General features: G+C 35.8%; 1 protein-coding gene across 1 annotated transcript in view; it reads right to left on the minus strand.

Annotated features, from left to right (window-relative positions):
- Positions 1 to 2287: 2287 nt before the first annotated feature.
- BCHE (butyrylcholinesterase) overlaps positions 2288 to 21106 on the minus strand; it is a 79450-nt gene continuing 60631 nt past the window's right edge. Inside the window, exons 3-4 of the mRNA XM_086317918.1 lie at positions 15408 to 15574; positions 2288 to 2891 (exon numbers count right to left, since the gene is read on the minus strand). Coding sequence (XP_086174044.1) covers positions 2767 to 2891; positions 15408 to 15574 — 292 coding nt within the window. The 3' untranslated portion in view covers positions 2288 to 2766. The remainder of the gene's footprint in view (positions 2892 to 15407; positions 15575 to 21106) is intronic.

Genomic DNA, 21106 nt, shown 5'->3' on the forward strand with positions numbered 1-21106 from the left:
ATGGAACTGAGCTCGGCTGTATCTCATCCTCCCATCCAATCACTCAGTCAGCAAGCATCTAACCAGTGTAATGGTACTTGGCAAACAGTTCCCAGTTGGGAATCTAGAGATGGATCTGATAATATCAAGGCACTGGCAGTTAATTGCCATGGGAATTTGGATTTTTTCACCTTTCAGGGTAACCATAAAGAATTAAACTAGGCTAAGAAATTGTCTGGAAAATAAACCAGTCTTTTTGGGGCAGGTTTTATGTGGTGTGTACATGGTTACTTGTGTTAACATTCACTTCTCAAATCATTCTTTCACTCCTGCTGCTTTATTATCTCATCAGTTGGTGACTCTAATGATGAGATTTTGCATCAGGTATAAGACAGAGCAAGGCAAACTAAACTCACGGATAAAAGCTTCAGAATAAGTCAAGTGGTATTCTAGGTAAAATTCAAGAATGAAGCAGTTGGTTGTCCAAGGTAGGACAAAGTGGACCATGGTATCTTTTCTTATGACTGGGACTAATCATATAAGAAAATTTATAGGTATTCTACAAACATTGGTTATGTTTTATTCATTATTACTCTCATCAAGAGAACTTTTAAAGGGTCCTCAATGCTGTTGAATAGGCATCATTTAGTTGTTTTATAAATAAGAGTGTTCTACATCAAAATGACACTCAACTGATTCAGAAAAACATAATAGATCCTAGGAGAATGGCACCTGAAACCAAGATGGTGGTTATATAATAGAAAACCAGGATATTTGGCTATCTTATGTGTGGCTTTTTTATTCATCTCAAGATGAGGGAAGAAATATAAAATAAAATGTCCATTTATAGCACCACTGAAATGAATTAACTTGACATGTATAACAACTCTTTTTGATCAGCTGAAGTTGATAAAATACCATGATCTTTGACACACTGAGGACTGCAGATCTATATTTATTGGATCTAACTATAGAGATACTTCGGAGAAGGCAATGGCATCCCACTCCAGTACTCTTGCCTGGAAAAATCCCATGGATTGAGGAGCCTGGTGGGCCGCAGTCCATGGGGTCGCTAAGAGTCGGACAAAACTCAGCGACTTCACTTTCACTTTTCACTTTCATGCGTTGGAGAAGGAAATGGCAACCCACTCCAGTGTTCTTGCCTGGAGAATCCCAGGGACAGCGGAGCCTGGTGGGCTGCCGTCTGTGGGGTCGCATAGAGTAGGACACGACTGAAGCGACTTAGCAGCAGCATAGAGATAATTATGACCAATGAATAATGAGATTTGCTTCTGCTGACAGTCTGCAGACTGATAGACTCACTTTATACTGAGTACTAGTTTTCAGTGCTTAATTAGCATAATCAACAACACTGCCCTGGGCTTCCCTGGTAGTTCAGTGGTAAAGAATCCACCTGCCAATGCAGGAGACACGGGCCTGATCCAGGAATAATTCACATGCCTAAGAGCAACTAAGCCTCTGTACCATGACTACTGAGCCTATGCTCCAGAGCCTGGGAACCACAACTACTGAGCCCCTGTCCCACAACTACTGAAGTGCATGTGCCCTAGAGCCTGTGTTCCACAGGAGAAGCCACGCCAATGAGAAGCCTGGGCACTGCAAAGAAGAGTAGCCCCCATATGCCCACAACTAGAGGAAAGCCTGCACAACAACGAAGACCCAGCACAGCCTGAAAAACAAATAAAATTGTAAAGAAAAAAGAATAAAAGAAATGACAAGAAAAACAGCAAAACAAAACAAAAACAGTGCTGCTTTTTCCTGGGATTTAAAATCCCCTGACATCTCCCCTTTAATGAAAGACAATGAATTTATTCATGGGATGCATTCCCTTGTCATGAAAGTTAGTAAGTGCAAATTTGTAATTTTTAATATTATTAAAACAATATAATTTATTTGAAAAAATATAATCATTTCTTTTTTTGAAATTGAACAATTTCTTTACTAAAATCCTGATATATCTGGGTCCAGTCAAGGGATATTTCAGATAGTACATAGTTTTTGAATTACAGGAAGAGTAATTTACATGTGGACATGTTTGGGACAGTTGACGAGTGAGGAAGTGAGAAAGAAAAAAATTGAAGAAACAGGAGTATAATTTTAAGACTATAAGCATACACATCTTTAAAAAATTCAAAATACAAGTAATTATATTCTTTTACATTTTGTCTTTTGGTTGTGACATTTTGTTTCTATCATTAGGTAATTTCAAGTGACCAAGTCTCTTATTTTAAGATTCTCTTAAATAAATTCTCTTGCCTTCATATAAAAGAAAAACCAAAGAAGCCAATTACTTTGTTTGTTTTAATATATCATATTAACATTAAATGCATAAATTAATTAAAAGGAAATAATATTGTAAATCACAGTATGTAATGTTTCAAGACCTCCCACCCATTTTTTAAAAATATCTTTTATCAGTGGTAATAAAAATCAGTTGGAGATTGGAAACAACTCAGATACATTTTAGGGAAATACTTTCTTAAAGTTATTCAGGAAAGAGAGAGTTTGAAGCTGCAAACTGTTTTAATATGCATATAATTAATTGTCATACTTTATAATGTGAAATTTAATTAAACTTGTTCTAGCCATTTGGGTTTTGGAATGCTAGGTACAATACTAAGTGAAAGAAGAGAGGAATCGATTTTATCCTTTTGACATTTTTGTTTTATACATAATAGCTTTCTTACCAGGAGTGTAAGAGAGCCAATGATAGTTTTGCCTTGATCTACAGGAAAACGAACATTCTATAAAAGGTAAATCTATTAATTAGAGACCTGCACAGCTTTCTTTCTTGCTAGTGTAATCGTTAAATTGATTTTTCCAATCCATCATGTAATTGTTCCAGCGATGGAATCCTGCTTTCCATTCTCGTTCTACTTCATCAATATTTCCTGTAAAACACGGAGTGAGTTGTGTTAATCTACATTTCATATCTGTTGGTTAATTAAAAAATAATTTTGATTTCAGATACCATTTTCTCCTAGCACACTGCACAGTGATCTTTTAATTCATTATTTATTATCAACTTCCTTCACTACATGAAAAAACTAATAAATTTTAAATATACTATATGAAATTGAAAATTATATATACATACAAGATGTATTCAACATAAAATGCAACACACATCAGTTTGTATATTATGTAAAATTATATTAAATATTTTTGCTATAGTTTCTGAGAAGATACATAAATATTGTTTTCTAGACTCCCCTAAGCATAGCAAAAATCTCATTTAATACATATATTTTACATATCTAATTATATAGCAGAGTATTATTTCTGATGAAAATATTCATATATAAATATGTATTATTAATGCTTTAGGAGAACTGTGTAATTGGCATTCTACATAGATCTTACATTCTTTCTGTATGAATATATTTTCATTACACACAAAGCCTGGTCATTGAAAAGAGTTTATTAAAAATAGTGTAATATAGAAGTTTATTAACTGCTTTGAAAATTAGAAAGATGACCAAGAAAATCTCTGTTTTTCAGCAGTTTGCAAAGTGTATGTATGTGTCAGGGGAAAGGAGTGTTTCTACCAGAAATAATATGAGACAAGGAACCAAAAAGGGTTTATGTAATACAAAAAAAACTTGAAATTTTGATTTATTTGAAGTGTATTATATTAAAGAATAAAGATTGTAAACAACAGAAGCTCTTAAATTACAGGCTTTTAAAATCATATATTTAAGTTCCTAATATAAATAGATGTAATAAAGCCAGAAGATGGTTTATTCAAATCTATAGGTATTTAATATATTTGTAGTACTCTCATGGTTTAAGGTTTTAGGAGGTTTTGTCAAGAGATAGCACTGGTCATAGCAAACAACCTCTTCCAACAACACAAGAGAACACTCTACAAATGGACATCACCAGTCAATACCAAAATCAGATTGATTATTTTCTTTGTAGCCACAAATGGAGAAGCTCCACACAATCAGCAAAAACAAGACTGTGAGCTGACTGGGGCTTAGACCATGAACTCCTTATTACCAAATTAAGACTTAAATTGAAGAAAGTAGGGGAAACCACTAAACCATTAATTTCAGTTCAGCTCACTTCAGTTATTCATTCGTGTCCGACTCTTTGCAACCCCATGAATTGCAGCACGCCAGGCCTCCCTGTCCATCACCAACTTCTGGAGTTCACTCAGACTCATGTCCATCGAGTCAGTGATGCCATCCAGCCATCTCATCCTCTGTTGTCCCCTTCTCCTCCTGCCCCCAATCCTTCCTAGCATCAGAGTCTTTTCCAATGAGTCAACTCTTTGTATGAGGTGGCCAAAGTACTGGAGTCTCAGCTTCAGCATCAGTCCTTCCAAAGAAATCCCAGGGCTGATCTCCTTCAGAATGCACTGGTTGTATCTCCTTGCAGTTCAAGGGACTCTTAAGAGTCTTCTCCAACACCACAGTTCAAAAGCATCAATTCTTCGGCACTCAGCTTTCTTCACAGTCCAACTCTCACATCCATACATGACCACTGGAAAAACCATACCCTTGACTAGACGGACCTTTGTTGGCAAAGTAATGTCTCTGCTTTTCAATATGCTATCTAGGTTGGTCATAACTTTTCTCCCAAGGAGTAAGTGTCTTTTAATTTCATGGCTGCAGTCACCATCTGCAGTGATTTTGGAGCCCCCAAAAATAAAGTCTGACACTGTTTCCACTGTTTCCCCATCGATTTCCCATGAAGTGATGGGACCATTCAGGTATGACTTAAATCAAATACCTTATGATTATACAGTGGAAGTGACAAAAAGATTCAAGGGATTAGATCTGATAGACAGAGTGCCTGAAGAACTATGGACAGAGGTTCATGACATTGTATAGGAGGCAGTGATCAAGACCATCCCCAAGAAAAAGAAACGCAAAAGGCTTTGTCTGAGGAAGGCTTACAAATAGGTGAGAAAAGTAGAGAAGTGAAAAGCAAAAGAGAAAAGGAAAGGTACACCCATTTGAAAGCAGAGTTCCAAAGAATAGCAAGGAGAGACAAGAAAGCCTTCCTCAGTGATCAATGCAAAGAACTAGAGGAAAACAATAGAATGAGAAAGGCTAGAAATCTTTTCAATAAAACTAGAGATACCAATAGAACATTTCATGCAAAGATAGGCACAAAAAAAGGACAGAAATGGTATGGACCTCAAAAAAGCAGAACATATTAAGAAAGGGTGGCAAGAATACACAGAAGAACTATATAAAAGTTATCTTCATGACCCAGATAACCATGGTGGTGTGATCACTCACCTAGAGCCAGACATCCTGGAATGCGAAGTCAAGTGGGCTTTAGAAAACATCATTATGAGCAAAGCTAGTGAAGGTGATGGAATTCCAGTTGAGCTATTTCAAATCCTAAAAGATGATGCTATGAAAGGGCTATACTAAATATGTCAGCAAATTGGAAAACTCAGCAGTAGTCACAGGACTAGAAAAGGTCAGGTTTCATTCCAATCCCAAAGAAAGGCAATGCCAAAGAATGTTCAAACTATCACACAATTGCACTCTTCTCACATGCTACCAAAGTAATTCTCAAAATTCTTTAAGCCAGAATTCAACTGTATGTGAACTGTGATGTTCTGTCAGGATCTGCATTAGGCATTACTGACCAAATGGAGGCATGGCCCCAACCCCCTCTCCTCATCTTGCAGGCACGGCCCCGGGATGAAGGAGTTAGGCCTTGTGATTCTGATTTGTTTTTTCCTTTCTTCGGTTGAGTTGGCTGGAAAGAATGTTAAGGTGCTTGAGAGAAGCATGAGAAAGCACAAAGCCTTCTGCAGTTGTGCCCGGAAAATAATCTATAAAATAACCGTTGACATTTGTTCAAGGATCTTTACAAAGAATGTCCCAGGATGAGCACATAGGCCGCAGCTTGAGGCCAGGGGAAGGACTGTTATCTGAGACCTGTTTGTAAGGGAAATATTTATGGCAAAAGAAGTTTGCTTAGTTTGGGTTTAGGAATAATTAAGAATAGCTAGAAGCCTTTTTAGGAGATAGTGATGTTAAGATGCTAGGGGCAAACAGGATTTAGAAAAATAAGAAATAAACTGAGGAATGTAGCATGAGTTACAATGTAATCACAAGTTAAGTATAGAACACATAAGAGAAAGTAGATAATAGATAGTAAAGCCGATTCTGAGAGAATCCCTGAAGCTGGAACTCTGTAGAACAACAATGATTTCTGGAGACAATAAATCTGGGTGGGGGAAATCTAAAAATGTCAAACCACTGACCTAATGCTTTTCTCAAAGTATAAAAGAAAACCTGAAGCTTGAAATAAACATGTAGTTCCACACTATGAGTCAGAGGCTATATCATCATCCGCCGACACTGCTCACCCCTTCAGGCTGATTCCCTGGCTGCCGGAGCTGGACTCCGGCAATATTCCAGATTTTCTAGCTGGATTTTGAAAAGGCAGAGGAACCAATATCAAATTGCCAACATCTTTTGGATCATTGAAAAAGCAAGAGAGTTCCAGAAAAACATCAACTTCTGCTTTATTGACTATGCCAAAGCCTTTGACTGTGTGGATCACAATAAACTGTGGAAAATTCTGAAAGAGATGGGAATACAAGACCACCTGACCTGCCTCCTGAGAAATCTGTATGCAAATCAAGAAGCAACAGTTAGAACTGGACATGGAACAACAGTCTGGTTCCAAATAGGGAAAGGAGTATGTCAAGATTGAATATTGTCATCTTGCTTATTTAACTTATATGCACATCATGAGAAATACCAGGCTGGATGAAGCACTAACTGGAATCAAGACTACCAGGAGAAATATCAATAACCTCAGATATGCAGATGACACTACCCTTAGAGCAGAAAGTGAAGAGTGACTAAAGAGCCTCTTGATGAAAGTGAAAGAGGAGAATTTAGAAGCTGGCTTAAAATTCAACATTCAGAAAACTAAGATCATGGCATCTGGATCTATGGCAAATAGATGGAGAAACAATGCAAACAGTGACAGACTTGATTTTCTTGGGCTCCAAAATCACTGCAGATGGTGACTGTAGCCATGAAAGGAAAAGATGCTTATTCCTTAGAAGAAAAGCTGTGACCAACCCAGACAGCATATTAAAAAGAGAAGACATTACTTTGCTGTCATAGGTCCATCCAGTCAAAGCTATGGTTTTCCAGTAGTCATGTATGGATGTGAGAATTGGACTATACAGAAAGCTGAGTGCAAAAGAATTGATGCTTTTGAACTGTGGTGTTGGAGAAGACCCTTGAGAGTCCCTTGAACTGCAAGGATATCCAACCAGTCCATCCTAAAGGAAATCAGTCCTGAACGTTCATTAGAAGGACTGATGCTGAAGCTGAAACTCCAATACTTTGGGCACCTGATATGAAGAACTGACTCATTGGAAAAGGCACTGATGCTGGAAAAGATTGAAGGCAGGAGTAGAAGGGGACGACAGAGGATGAGATGGTTGGATGGCATCACCGACTCAATGGACATGAGTTTGAGCAAGCTCTAGCAGTTGGTGATGGACAGAGAAGCCTGGCGTACTGCAGTCCATGGGGTCACAAAGAGCTGGACATGACTGAGCGACTGAACTGAACTGAGTAAAGCTAGAAGATGGTTTATTTAAATCTATAGGTCTTTTATATATTTGTAGTTCTGTCACTTTTTAAGTCTTTAGGATGCTGAGCTACAGTCATTAAATTAAAAACAAAATTTTAAGTTATTTTTACTATTGTGAAAATAAAAACTGACAATTTTTATTATATACTTTCTAGTTAGGAATTTTTGAAATTAATTATAACTTTGTAAGGTGCTAATTAGGAGAAGAATGTTCATGTGATCTCATACTACATTATAATGTATACATAAAAATGTCTTCATATTATTAAAAATGGAGCACATTCAGTGATTTGTTTTTTGTTAAATGAAAATCAAAATATTTAATGTCATTAAGAGATTCCCCTGTAATTTAAGATATATTTAGGTTTGAAATGTTCACAGTGCTTGGACACTGGACAAATATTTGTGCATTTATATTTGAGTTTATAGGACAAAAATGTCCTATTTTTATGTAAAATGCCTTTGAAAAGGTCAATGGCTATACTATTTTTTTAAGTGAATAAAAGAACTTTTCTAAAGAATCAAAAAACAGTAAATGTGGAAGAAACATATTAAATATCCTACCAAATGATTCACTCTTCTGTTCTTTTTTATGATAATTAAATGCTGTTTTAAAATTATTTACACAAAATAAGGTTAGAAATGACAAAACTTTTTCTATAACAAATAAATGACTGGTTTAGAAACGATAAAACTTTTGGTATAACAAATAAATGACTAGTAATTTAGCATTTAGATGATGAATTTTAATATTTATAGAAAAGGTCTTATATCTGATTTTCTTCATGGAATTATATAAAATCCATTGATTCATATAAAGATAAATTTATTTCTTCTTGTGTCATAATCAAATATCTATACAATTTACTTACTCAAAGTTTACTTTCTAATGTCAAAATGCTCTGTAAATCTGATTACATTTTCCCTTTAGAATTACTGAATATTGATTGAGACAATATAGTACAAAACATTTAATTATTTTCTAACAGAATCTAAAGCAACTGAATACACTCTAATGAAAAGACAATAAAAAAAAAACCTTAGTCCTATGTCATAAATCATAACCAAAATTAGAATTTTTTTTCTCCTCCCCTCCTTCTTTTTCCTCCCAAACTGGGATACTGTTATACTTAAGTGGCTATAGATTTATCATCATCATTGTGATGTAGTTCTATTTGTTTTGTAGTTAACAGGGTGCTGCATTGTGAAATAAAGAAAAAAACCTCAGTATAGGCTTTGGAGTGACATGTGTTGAAATTCCAGTTGACCAATTATGATATTAGTATAAAAGAAACTAGCTTTTCAAATTAATTTTCCAACTGTAAATGGAGTTGGTAATCCCTATTTTGCAGTGTTGCCATGAGGGATAATTGAGATGATGTGTACATTTTGGAATTAAACTATATGCATCTTTGGGGAGCTCTGGAAATGAACTTACTGCCTTTGTTACAAAAATTATTTCCTAACTTTGCTCTTTATTGAATCATTGTAGACCTAGATCAATACCAGTAATTTAATAACACACTGATACAACTTTTGCAGGATTTTTATGATCTTTGTTTTGCCCACATTTGTTTCATTTGGGGAAAAGTCAGCAGGCTTCCCTACAGAAAGAAGGATAATAATTAAACAATTTTTTGTCTTGTCAGTTAAAAAAGAGTGAGCTAAGTCTAACTAGCCAAGTCTGAGGAGTTAGGACAGAACATAAGAGAAGTTACTGTTATTGTTAATCAAGATGAAGGTAGAAGACATTAATTATATTGATACTGAATGGTACTGAACATTACAATAAAAAATAACATATTTCCTGTGCTTTAAGAGATCATAAAAATATCTTCTGTTCCCTTTACTTGCTTATCTTCCAGTTCTTCAATCAGTTATTAAAATTGCAAAGGGATTAATAATTCTTTATGGAGTAAATCATAAACAATAATTTCCCTGTTATAATTTGAGGTGTGTGGTGAGATAGAGTGAACTATGATAAACTTGTCAGGAAGATCTACTGGAGAAGGGAGAGGTTACCCACTCTGGTATTCTTGGACATCCCTGGTGTCTCAGCTGGTAAAGAATTTGTGTGCAATGGGGGAGACGGGTTTGATCTGTGGGTTGGAAAGGCTATTGTGGCCTGGAGAATTCCATGTGGAATGTATAGTCCATGGAGTCGCTAAGAGTCGGACACACTGAGCAACTTTCACTTTCATGATAACTCAGGCTGGGTTTTGTGAAGTCTCCATATGCTTTTACAGTGAGATAAATAGAACAGTTACTTTGATCATTAAATAACTCAAGTCTTAAGAGAAGACTCTACACATGGACATCACCAGATGGTCGACACCGAAATCAGATTGATTATATTCTTTGTAGCTAAAGATGGAGAAGCTCTATACAGTCAGCAAAAACAAGACCAGGAGTTGACTGTGGCTTGGATCATGAACTCCTTATCGCAAAATTCAGACTTAAACTGAAGAAAGTGGAGAAACCCACTAGACCATTCAGGTATGACCTAAATCAAATCCCTTATGATTATACAGTGGAAGTGAGAAATAGATTTAAGGGACTAGATCTGAGAGACAGAGTGCCTGATGAACTGTGGATGGAGGTACATGACATTATACAGGAGACAGGAATCAAGACCATCCATAAGAAAAAGAAATGCAAAAAAGCAAAATGGCTGTCTGAGGAGGGCTTACAAATAGCTGTGAAAAGAAGAGAAGTGAAAAGCAAAGGAGAAAATGAAAGATATACCCATTTGAAAGCAGAGTTTCAAAAAATAGCAAGGAGAGATAAGAAAGCCTTCCTCAGCAATCAATGCAAAGAAATAGAGGAAAACAATAGAATGGGAAAGACTAGAGATCTCTACGAGAAAATTAGAGATACCAAGGGAACATTTCATGAAAATATGGGCTCAATAAAAGGCAGAAATGGTAGAGACCTAACAGAAGCAGAAGATATTAAGAAGAGGTGAAAAGAATACACAGAACTGTATAAAAAAGATCTTCATGACCCAGACAATCATTATGGTGTGATCACTCACCTAGAGCCAAACATCCTGGAATGTAAAGTCAAGTGGGCCTTAGAAAGCATCACTATGAACAAAGCTAGTGGAGATGATGGAATTCCAGTTGAGCTATTTCAAATCCTGAAAGATGATGCTGTGAAAGTGCTGCACTCAATATGCCAACAAATTTGGAAAACTCAGCAGTGGCCACAGGACAGGAAAAGGTCAGTTTTCATTCCAATCCCAAAGAAAGGCAATGCCAAAGAATGCACAAACTACCACACAGTTGCACTCATCTCACACACTACCAAGGTAATGCTCAAAATTCTCCAAGCCAGTCTTCAGCAGTACGTGAACTGTGAACTTCCTGATGTTCAAGCTGGTTTTAAAAAAGGCAGAGGAACCAGAGATCAAACTGCCAATATCCACTGGATGATCGAAAAAGCAAGAGAGTTCTAGAAAAACATCTATTTCTGCTTTATTGACTATGCCAAAGCCTTTGACTGTGTGGATCACAATAAACTGTGGAAAATTATGAAAGAGATGGGAATACCAGACCATCTGACCCACCTCTTGAGAAACCTGTATGTAGGTCAGGAAGCAACAGTTACACTGAACACGAAAGAACAGACTAGTTCCAATTAGGTAAAGGAGTATGTCAAGACTGTATATTATAACCCTACTTATTTACCTTATATGCAGAGTACATCATGAGAAACACTGGGCTGGAGGAAGCACAATTTGGAATCAAGAGTGCTGGGAGCAATATCAATAATCTCAGATAGGCAGATGACACCACCCTTATGACAGAAAGCGAAGAACTAAAGAGCATCTTGATGAAAGTGAAAGAGGAGAGTGAAAAAGTTGGCTTAAAGCTCAACATTCAGAAAACGAAGACCATGGCATCTGGTCCCATCACTTCATGCCAAATAGATGGGGAAACTGTGGAAATAGTGGTTGACTTTATTTTTCTAGGCTCCAAAATCACTGCAGATGATGATTGCAGCCATGAAATTAAAAGACGCTTGCTTTTGAAAGGAAAATTATGACCAACCTAGACAGCATATTAAAAAGCAGAGACATTACTTTGTCAGCAAAGGTCTGTCTAGTCAAGACTATGCTTTTTCCAGTGGTCATGTATGAATGTGAGAGTTGGACTATAAAGAAAGCTGAGCGCAGAAGAATTGATGCCTTTAAACTGTGGTGTTGGAGAAGACTCTTGAGAGTCCCTTGTACTGCAGGGAGATCCAACCAGTCCATCCTAAAGGAGATCAGTTCTGGGTGTTCATTGGAAGGACTGATGTTAAAGCTGAAATTCCAATCCTTTGGCCACCTGATGAGAAGAGCTGACTCATTTGAAAAGACCCTAATGCTGGGAAAGATTGAGGACAGGAGGAGAAGGGGATGACAGAGGATGAGCTGGTTGGATGGCATCACCAATTTGATGGACATGGGTTTCGGTAGACTCTGGGAGTTGGTGATGGACAGGGAGGCCTGGCGTGATGCGGTTCATGGGGTTGCAAAGAGTTGAACACATCTGAGTGACTGAACTGAACTGAACTTGCTTTGTTTTGCTTTTAACAAGGCATGGAAAAGTCAAATATGGAAAATTGCTTGATATTTTTCCTTCAAACTACCTTTTCACTATACCATTTTTTTTTTTGCATTCTTGCTAACTAATTAGCCAGTAGCAGAATATGAGATTCCAATGTGACCAATCAGAATAATATCTCAGCTCTTAAATTTATATTAGTCTTCTTTAGTTGTATCAAGCAGTATTTCATGATTTATTCAAAGGCCAAAGGAGGAATAATCGGATCTGTTTTTTTTTTTTAATCTGAGAAGATGCGAAGGTCAATTTTTTCCCTTTATATGAATTTACTTCCTCAATTTTATTGAAAAATATTGATATTTCATCAACATTGGGTCATTTATCTACTTCCGTTTCTTGTGATTATGAAATATTGTAGTTATATTCTTAGCAACAAAAATCTGAATTTGTTAACAGTTGAAACAAATAGTGTATTTTATTTCTTGCAGGTACTTGCAATAAGACCATAGGTGTGTGCTGAAATATAGTCTGAAGTTAAGTGTTAGAATTTGTGTGTTAAAGAAATCTTAAGGATTATTTGTTTGAGCATATTTACTACTCAGATGTAAATAACTGCTCAGAAGGTACTTATGCTTATTGTACTTCCATTGTGAGTGAAGTAAACATTTCTCCTTTTAAGAAGTCCTGTTCAGTATTTATTTTTTGAAATCTTCCTTTGCTTATGAAGTTTACTTGCTTTTAAAAAACCAAAAGGAGTATTTCCATAAAATCGTCAGCCTAAGCCATCTGAAGAACCCTATTTTCAGAATATTGAAGAGTAAAATGTTTAAAGTTTTATGACTTGAAAATTATAAAGTATGGTAAGAACATATCTTCTTAATATTTAAATCCCTCAACATTATTTGCTTGCTATTGCTAAGTCACTTCAGTCGTGTCCGACTCTGTGCGACCTCATAGACGGCAGCCCACCAGGCTTTCCCATCCCTGGGATTCTCCAGGCAAGAACACTGGAGTGGGTTGCCATTTCCTTCTCCAATGCATTAAAGTGAAAAGTGAAAGTGAAGTTGCTCAATCTTGTCTGACCTGGAGCAACCCCATGGACTGCAGCCTTCCAGGCTCCTCCATCCATGGGATTTACCAGGCAAGAGTACTGGAGTGGGGTGCCATTGCCTTCTCTGACATTATTTGCTTATAAAACTCAAAGACATGACATTTCAAACTAACTATGTTTATTTAAGTATAAATATTGTTATTACTAATGAATAATTTGTTGATATTATAACAATTATGTCATACATTTATTTTAAAATTTATTAAATATATTTCATAAAACTCCTTTTGGGTGATTATCTGAAAAAATAGTGATAAATATAAAATATGTTTTCAAGGCACATTGGAAGTATCCCAGAGTGAGATATGTATTTCCATACAGCTCAGTGTTCTTTTCATTAGGAAGTTGTTCATCCCTGTGTAGGATAGAGCAGCATCTAGCCAAAAACATAGGAATTGATTTATTCAACTGCTTTATAGAAGTTGGGTATTTAGAGATAGAGATTTTGAAGTACATCTTCAAAATTTGCTGATATTGAAATTTTATTTTATACACAAATAAACTAAAGTAGGGGCTTCCCAGGTGGCGCTAGTGGTAAAGAGCCAATGGAGGCTGGAGATTTAAGAGACACAGGTCTGATACGTAGTTTGGGAAGATCCCCTGGAGAAGGACATGGCAACCCACTCCAGTATTCTTGCCTGGAGAATCCCATGGACAGAGGAGCTTGGCAGGCTACATCCACAGGGTTGCAAGGAGTTGGACACAACTGAAATGACTTAGCACACATGCACACACACTGCAATAGACCACATGTGCTTGAACCTGAACGACTAAGTTGATTTTATAATAAAGTAGTCATTTAAAAATTTCCCCTACTCTCAGCTTATTTTGCTTCAAATTATGATCCTCCCATTTCAAAATACTGATATTTTAAGTAAAGATTGAGACTATATAATCTGTGATATGTTAAATGGTACCTCTTCTAGTCTCCTGGCAGATTATGCATGTTACCTCATTGCTATTCACACCCAGAGGACACAAGGGCAGCACTGTAGCTCTGCCAAGGGATGCAGAAGCCCATCTCTGCTGTATATTGTGTCACAGAACATTTAGGAGTACACAGAGAACTGGTCTATAAGTAATGCTTCCCAAACAGGTGGAGTCTGTAATTATAATTTTGGTGAGTAATGTCTGAGAAAATAAAAAAGCATATTAAACAATCAAATACAACTCTGAAATGTCCTTATTTGCCTGAAACTAACCCTTAACCTCTCTAAAGAAACTAAAACAGCTACTATATAGTGATAGCTAAAATATAGCTTGAAAATTGTGGCATATTATGAGAAACAGAAGGGTAAAGTCTAAAGGAACTGTTAAAAAAATAAATAAATAAAGGAACTGGTTAGCAGTATGTCTAGTGGTTGAAAGTAAATTACTTTTATTTGAAAAATACAGAAAATAGACTTGAGGAGCCACATCAGTTATAAAGAGCTGGGCATTAAAAATACAAAACAAAACAAACAAACAACAATGGATTGTATATGTATGTCTTTTTTCTTAGAGAATATGCAATCACTCAAGTTGACTGTTTGAGCTTAGTTAAATATTTTACTCGTGAATTTTGAAATAAATGATGATCTGAACCATTTTCTTAGTATTTCCCTATATAAATCTAAGTAATCACTTTCTGAAGCATAGCTAACTAAATTACTACTTGTTTATTATGTTATATAATGTATGTCTCTGGTCTTAAATATTTCCAAGCTCAGAATATTTAGAAATATTTGGATAATGTTTTTAAATATATAAATGTTAGAGATTTTTTTCCCCTTAAAAATCAATCAATGTATTACTAAATTTGTTTTCGGCTCTTTTGGATTATCAATTGTATTTAGTTTTATATCAGTTCAATTTTTCAGTTTTATAAGTTGTTTATTTTATATATTTACTTTTTCAATTTCTATTAAATAATTCCACAAAAATTTGCTGAATAGAAAGATCACCCTATCTTAGTTCCAGTATTAGGTTTCATTTTCTTCTAGAGAAAATGTTTGGTTTTACTTTCTTTAAATAATGTACACAGTGGAATCAATTAACTGTAAATTCGCAGATGAACATTATCACCCTGCCCTGGATTGTGTAACATTTTCCTCTTTTACATAGCCCACAACTAATTATTTAACCAAATACTAACAAAACAAAAAAGTAATAAATACCTGTAATTTCCAAAACTTTGGGAAAAAATAGTGTCCAGAATCGGCATTGTTGAGCACGTAGTTTGATATTTACTTTTGGTGACTCTGTATTTAAGGTGAAATACTTCTGTTCATTGCTTTTGAAGACAGGCCATCTTGTACTATTGTTCTGGGTCCCATTCGGATTTCTAAAAAAATAGAGAGGCATTATAGTTCTTTTGAAGTCACTGATAGATTAATATATATATATATGTGTGTGTGTGTGTGTGTGTGTGGGTGTGGGTGTGTGTATACACACGCACATATATAATGTTCTCAGAAATCAATAAGAGCTTCTAAAAAGTCAGAAAAATGTGGATTTGCTTGATAATATCAAGCATAAAAGAACTAGTTGAATGTTTTCAGTACCTTGAAGCACTATGTTAGTTAAAATTGTAGGAATTAAAATTTAAAGATGAAATTTTTACACATATTTATGCTTAACATATAGGAAGAAAAATATATTCTATTTTAAAATAATAATATTTTCTTTACATTTGAACATATATATCTAAATTTGGGACTGATTGCTTATTTCCTTGGTATGTAATAACTGTATTACTCTAGGTCTAACTTTTAAATTGTTCTTTCATTCATATAAATTTGTTCACTACTTAAAAATCCTTCAATAATTCCCCTGTGAGATCAGATAAAGATTAGTGAACATGCCACCCACATTTCCAAGCTTACTTTCGGGTATTCTCTTTGCAAGCCAGCCAACACGAATTAGGAACACTTTCTTAGTGATTTCTTTCTCTATTTCACCTCCTGTCTTTGCCTAGGTATTACTTTTGCCTGGAATTTGCTTTATTTCTTAACATCAGGTGTAAAAACCAATTCAGAACCTTTAGATACTGTTTTCATGCTGATGCTTCCCATATTTTCAATTGTGATTTTTAAATCAATAGTGCTTGACTCAATTTTTCAGAAATTTATAATTTTTGGTTCATTTACACCTTGTAGGATTCAATAATATATTATTGCCTAGGTCACACAAACAGAAACTCAAAGAATAAACATTCTGGAAGTGACTATCTGGATAGTTACTGGTGATTCTAAAGATTTTTCTTTAATATATTTGTATGCAACTTTTATGAGTCTGACACTGCTCTAGGCTTTAGAAATACAAATACATATGGAAAACATAGTTTCCCTCAGAAAATTACAAGAAAAGACATCCATGAAAACAAAGAACCAACAATATCTGGTAGCCTAAATCAAGCATAAACATGACTTGTCAGAAAAGGAAATTACCTAAAGAAATGCAATTTTACCTGAGGTAAGGAGAAAAAAAAAAAGAAACTGAACCAGAAAGAAAATTTTGGAAAACTAAAGAAAGGGAACTAAAACAAAATAGGTACAAAATTGTGTTCCTCCTAGTTCAAATAGCAATGAAAAATAAAAGTTATTTTCTTGGACTCTAAGAGGAGATTCTATTAGAATAATAGCTTTAAGATATTAGTGTTATAGCAATAAGCTCTGACAATCTAGGAAAATGGTTTAGACTTTAGTTTGTAGGCATTTAGGATTCTTGAGGGATTCTTGGCCTGACGGTTTAGTATAAACATAATAGTTTAGAATTACTAACCTAGAGGTGGTATCTAGAATAACCAAGAAACCTAGAAAGTAGTCACTGAGACTGATATCAAACAAACAAACAAAAAAAAAGATTCAAGTGACAGGCAAATGCAGTTCATCCCTTTCTAACTTAAGCACAACCATATAAGAAAATCTCCAGCTGAACTTTTCTAAAAGTATACCACACAAAATTCTTCACCATTAATGACACAACTTCAATATATTATTGACAGAAACTTGGGAGTACTGATAGAACATATCTGCATCCATAGGCAAAGGAATTTTATTATCCCTGAACTACAATTTGGAGTGTCGTGAGTTATTTCATAGGACAAAGTTTGTTAAATGGACACTGGCAGTGCCATTAGTGCTTCGCTCTTGAAGTCAAGTACTAGTCAGCTCTTTTTTTTTTCTTGCCAAAAGCCTGTGAACCCCTAGAATTTGGAAAGAAAAGCAGGCATTCATCAGCATGGTTATCTGAGGCAGATTTTGCCATCAAGAACTTGTGTTGAATAAGTACCACAAGTTCCTATTTTATCACAGATGCAGACATATTCAACCATGAGTCAAGAGCTATAGAGATAAATAGCTTCGTGATGAACGGGTTGATTTTATGTAAGAACTGGATGATTTAATAAGAATTATTAAAAACCAGAGCTATTCAAGCTAAACCAATATCATAACAGGATTGAACCCTCTTGCTTTAGGGTATTATTTGAAAGAGGTCAGGAAGAAAATTTCTCCAGATCACAGATGGCACACTTGTCTAGGTGAATTATGTAGTCTTTTTCTTTTATTTTAAAGCTTTAGAAACTAACAAGTACAGCTGCTGGAGGCTGGATATTAAACCAGGAGAACCACTGGTGTGATTCGGTACAGCAATTCTTATGTTCCTAAATAGCCCACTTTCCTTCTAATTCTATTCTAATTAACTTATGGCACCATTTTAACTGCACATTCATTTCTGGCTTCTGCAAATGGTGACTTAAACAGAGCTGACTTGTATTTGAGTTCAAGAGCGAAGCACTAATGGCACTGCCAGTGTTCATTTAACAAACTTTGTCCTATGAAATAACTCATGACATTCCAAATTGTAGTTCAGAGATAATAAAATTCCTTTGCCTATGGATGCAGATATTGTTTTCAAAAAGTGATTGAAATAGCTATTGAAGTGATGAAACATTTTATTCTATAATTTGAAAAAACCTCCAAAGACTAAAACTTAACCAGAGAAACAATTCTCTTATTTGTATAAATTAAAAACTTTGTAAAATGCAATATATTTTCCAGGTACAAAATTCGGAAACACTGTGCTGTGCATGTTCAGTCCCTCAGCTGTGTCTGACTTTGTGACCCATGACCTGTAGCACACCAGACTCCTCTGTCCAAGGAATTTTCCCAGCAAGAATAATGAAGTGGGTTGCCATTTCCTCCTCCATCTTCCCAACCCAGGGACTGAATCCACATTTCTTGCATCTCCTGCATTGGCAGGCAGATGTTTTTACCACTGAGACAACTGCGAAACCCTCTGAAACACTATATAATTTTCATTTCAAAATTATAAGATAAATGTAAACATCCTGCCTTAGAAAGCATCACTATGAACAAAGCTAGTGGAGGTGATGGAATTCCAGTTGAGCTATTCCAAATCCTGAAAGATGATGCTGTGAAAGTGCTGCACTCAATATGCCAGCAAATTGGGAAAACTCAGCAGTGGCCACAGGGCTGGAAAAGGTCAGTTTTCATTCCAATCTGAAAGAAAGACAATGCCAAAGAATGCTCAAACTACTGCACAATTGCACTCATCTTACACGCTAGTAAAGTAATGGTCAAAATTCTCCAAGCCAGGCTTCAGCAATACGTGAACCGTGAACACCTGATGTTCAAGCTGGTTTTAGAAAAGGCAGAGGAACCAGAGATCAAATTGCCAACATCTGCTGGATCATGGAAAAAGCAAGAGAGTTCCAGAAAAACAGTTATTTCTGCTTTACTGACTATGACAAAGCCTTTGACTGTGTGGATCACAATAAACTGTGGAAAATTCTGAAAGAGATGGGAATACCAGACCACCTGATCTGCCTCTTGAGAAACGTGTATGCAGGTCAGGAAGCAACAGTTAGAACTGGACATGGAACAACAGACTGGTTCCAAATAGGAAAAGGAGTACGTCAAGGCTGTATATTGTCACCCTGCTTATTTAACTTATATGCAGAGGACATCATGAGAAACACTGGACTGAAAGAAACACAAGCTGGAATCAAGATTGCCGGGAGAAATATCAATAACCTCAGATATGCAGATGACACCACCCTTATGGCAGAAAGTGAAGAGGAACTCAAAAGCCTCTTGATGAAAGTGAAAGTGGAGAGTGAAAAAGTTGGCTTAAAGCTCAACATTCAGACAACAAAGATCACGGCATCCGGTCCCATCACTTCATGGGAAATCGATGGGGAAACAGTGGAAACAGTGGCTGACTTTATTTTTCTGGGCTCCAAAATCACTACAGATGGTGACTGCAGCCATGAAATTAAAAGATGCTTACTCCTTGGAAGGAAAGTTATGTCCAACCTAGATAGCATATTCAAAAGCGGAGACATTACTTTGCCAACAAAGGTTCATCTAATCAAGGCTATGGTTTTTCCTGTGGTCATGTATGGATGTGAGAGTTGGACTGTGAAGAAGGCTGAGCGCCAAAGAATTGATGCTTTTGAACTGTGGTGTTGGAGAAGACTCTTGAGAGTCCCTTGGACTGCAAGGAGATCCAACCAGTCTATTCTGAAGGAGATCAGCCCTGGGATTTCTTTGGAAGGACTGATGCTAAAGCTGAAACTCCAGTACTTTGGCCATCTCATGCAAAGAGTTGACTCGTTGGAATAGACTCTGATGCTGGGAGGGATTGGGGGCAGGAGGAGAAGGGGACGACAGAGGATGAGATGGCTGGATGGCATCACTGACTCGATGGACGTGAGTCTGAGTGAACTCCGGGAGTTGGTGAGGGACAGGGAGGCCTGGCGTGCTGTGATTCATGGGGTTACAAAGATTCGGACATGACTGAGCGACTGATCTGATCTGATCTGACTTTGCTATTTTTTAAAAAAATATTTTATATTCCGATTACAAAATTCAGACCTCAAAGTGAAAATATGCAATACTTTCCATCATATAAAGAAATCTCTTCTCTTTTTGTTATCAGGTTTTTTTCCTAATATGTGTTATACAAAAGTAGTCTAAAGATCATTCATTGCACTTTTCCTCTAATGTAAGATTGAAAAGTTTTAAAACATGGTTTATTTAACCAAAAATGCAGAATATCGTTTGAACAATTGTATTACAGAAAATTGCTTGGTTATCATGGGTATTGGAACATTTTCTATTCATTTTATGTAGAATCTTTAAAAAGAAATTAACTGACTCAGGGTGCCTGGTATGAAGAGCTAGGATATACTCAACTTCATGTATCAAATTTTCTTAGAAATACAAATTCCAATACTGCTTACCCAATCCTAACACAGGAATTAAGATTCCTTTAAGAATTCAGAGATGGTTATTTCTAACTAAGATATATGGTTCCTTTTTAAGCATTTATTTTATATTGGAGTGTAACCAATTAACAATGTTGCGGTAGTTTCAGGTGAACACTGAATGGACTCAGTCATACGTATTCATGGATCCATTCTCCCTCAAACCCATCCAGGCTGCCACATAACACTGAGCAGAGTTCCCTGTGCTATACAGTTATTTTAAAGTGAATATATTTTAGTGTGCTTTACAATCTAGTAAAATGAAGTCATGATTAGTAGTTGTAAACTGAAAGGCCACCTGAAATATTCCTCAATCATAAGCAGGGCACGAGGATATACTATATAGTGGATAATATCTTATATGCAAATATTCATGGATTTATATTCTGTCGTGTCATGCTTAAATAACTATATTTCAATTTAAAGAATAGAAGGGTTATAAAAGAATCTGAATTTAGAGATTAAACCTATTCTTTCATTAAACAAATATCAATTGAGAGCATACTTTGTCAAACTTGTTTGAATCACAGAAGATTCAACAACAGCAAAAACAGAAAAAAATTCCTACCTCATATAGTTTTC

This window comes from Bos grunniens, chromosome 1, assembly GCF_055505025.1.
Source record: "Bos grunniens cultivar Pamir isolate PY7600 chromosome 1, Bosgru_T2T1.0, whole genome shotgun sequence".
Classification (NCBI taxonomy): domain Eukaryota; kingdom Metazoa; phylum Chordata; class Mammalia; order Artiodactyla; family Bovidae; genus Bos; species Bos grunniens.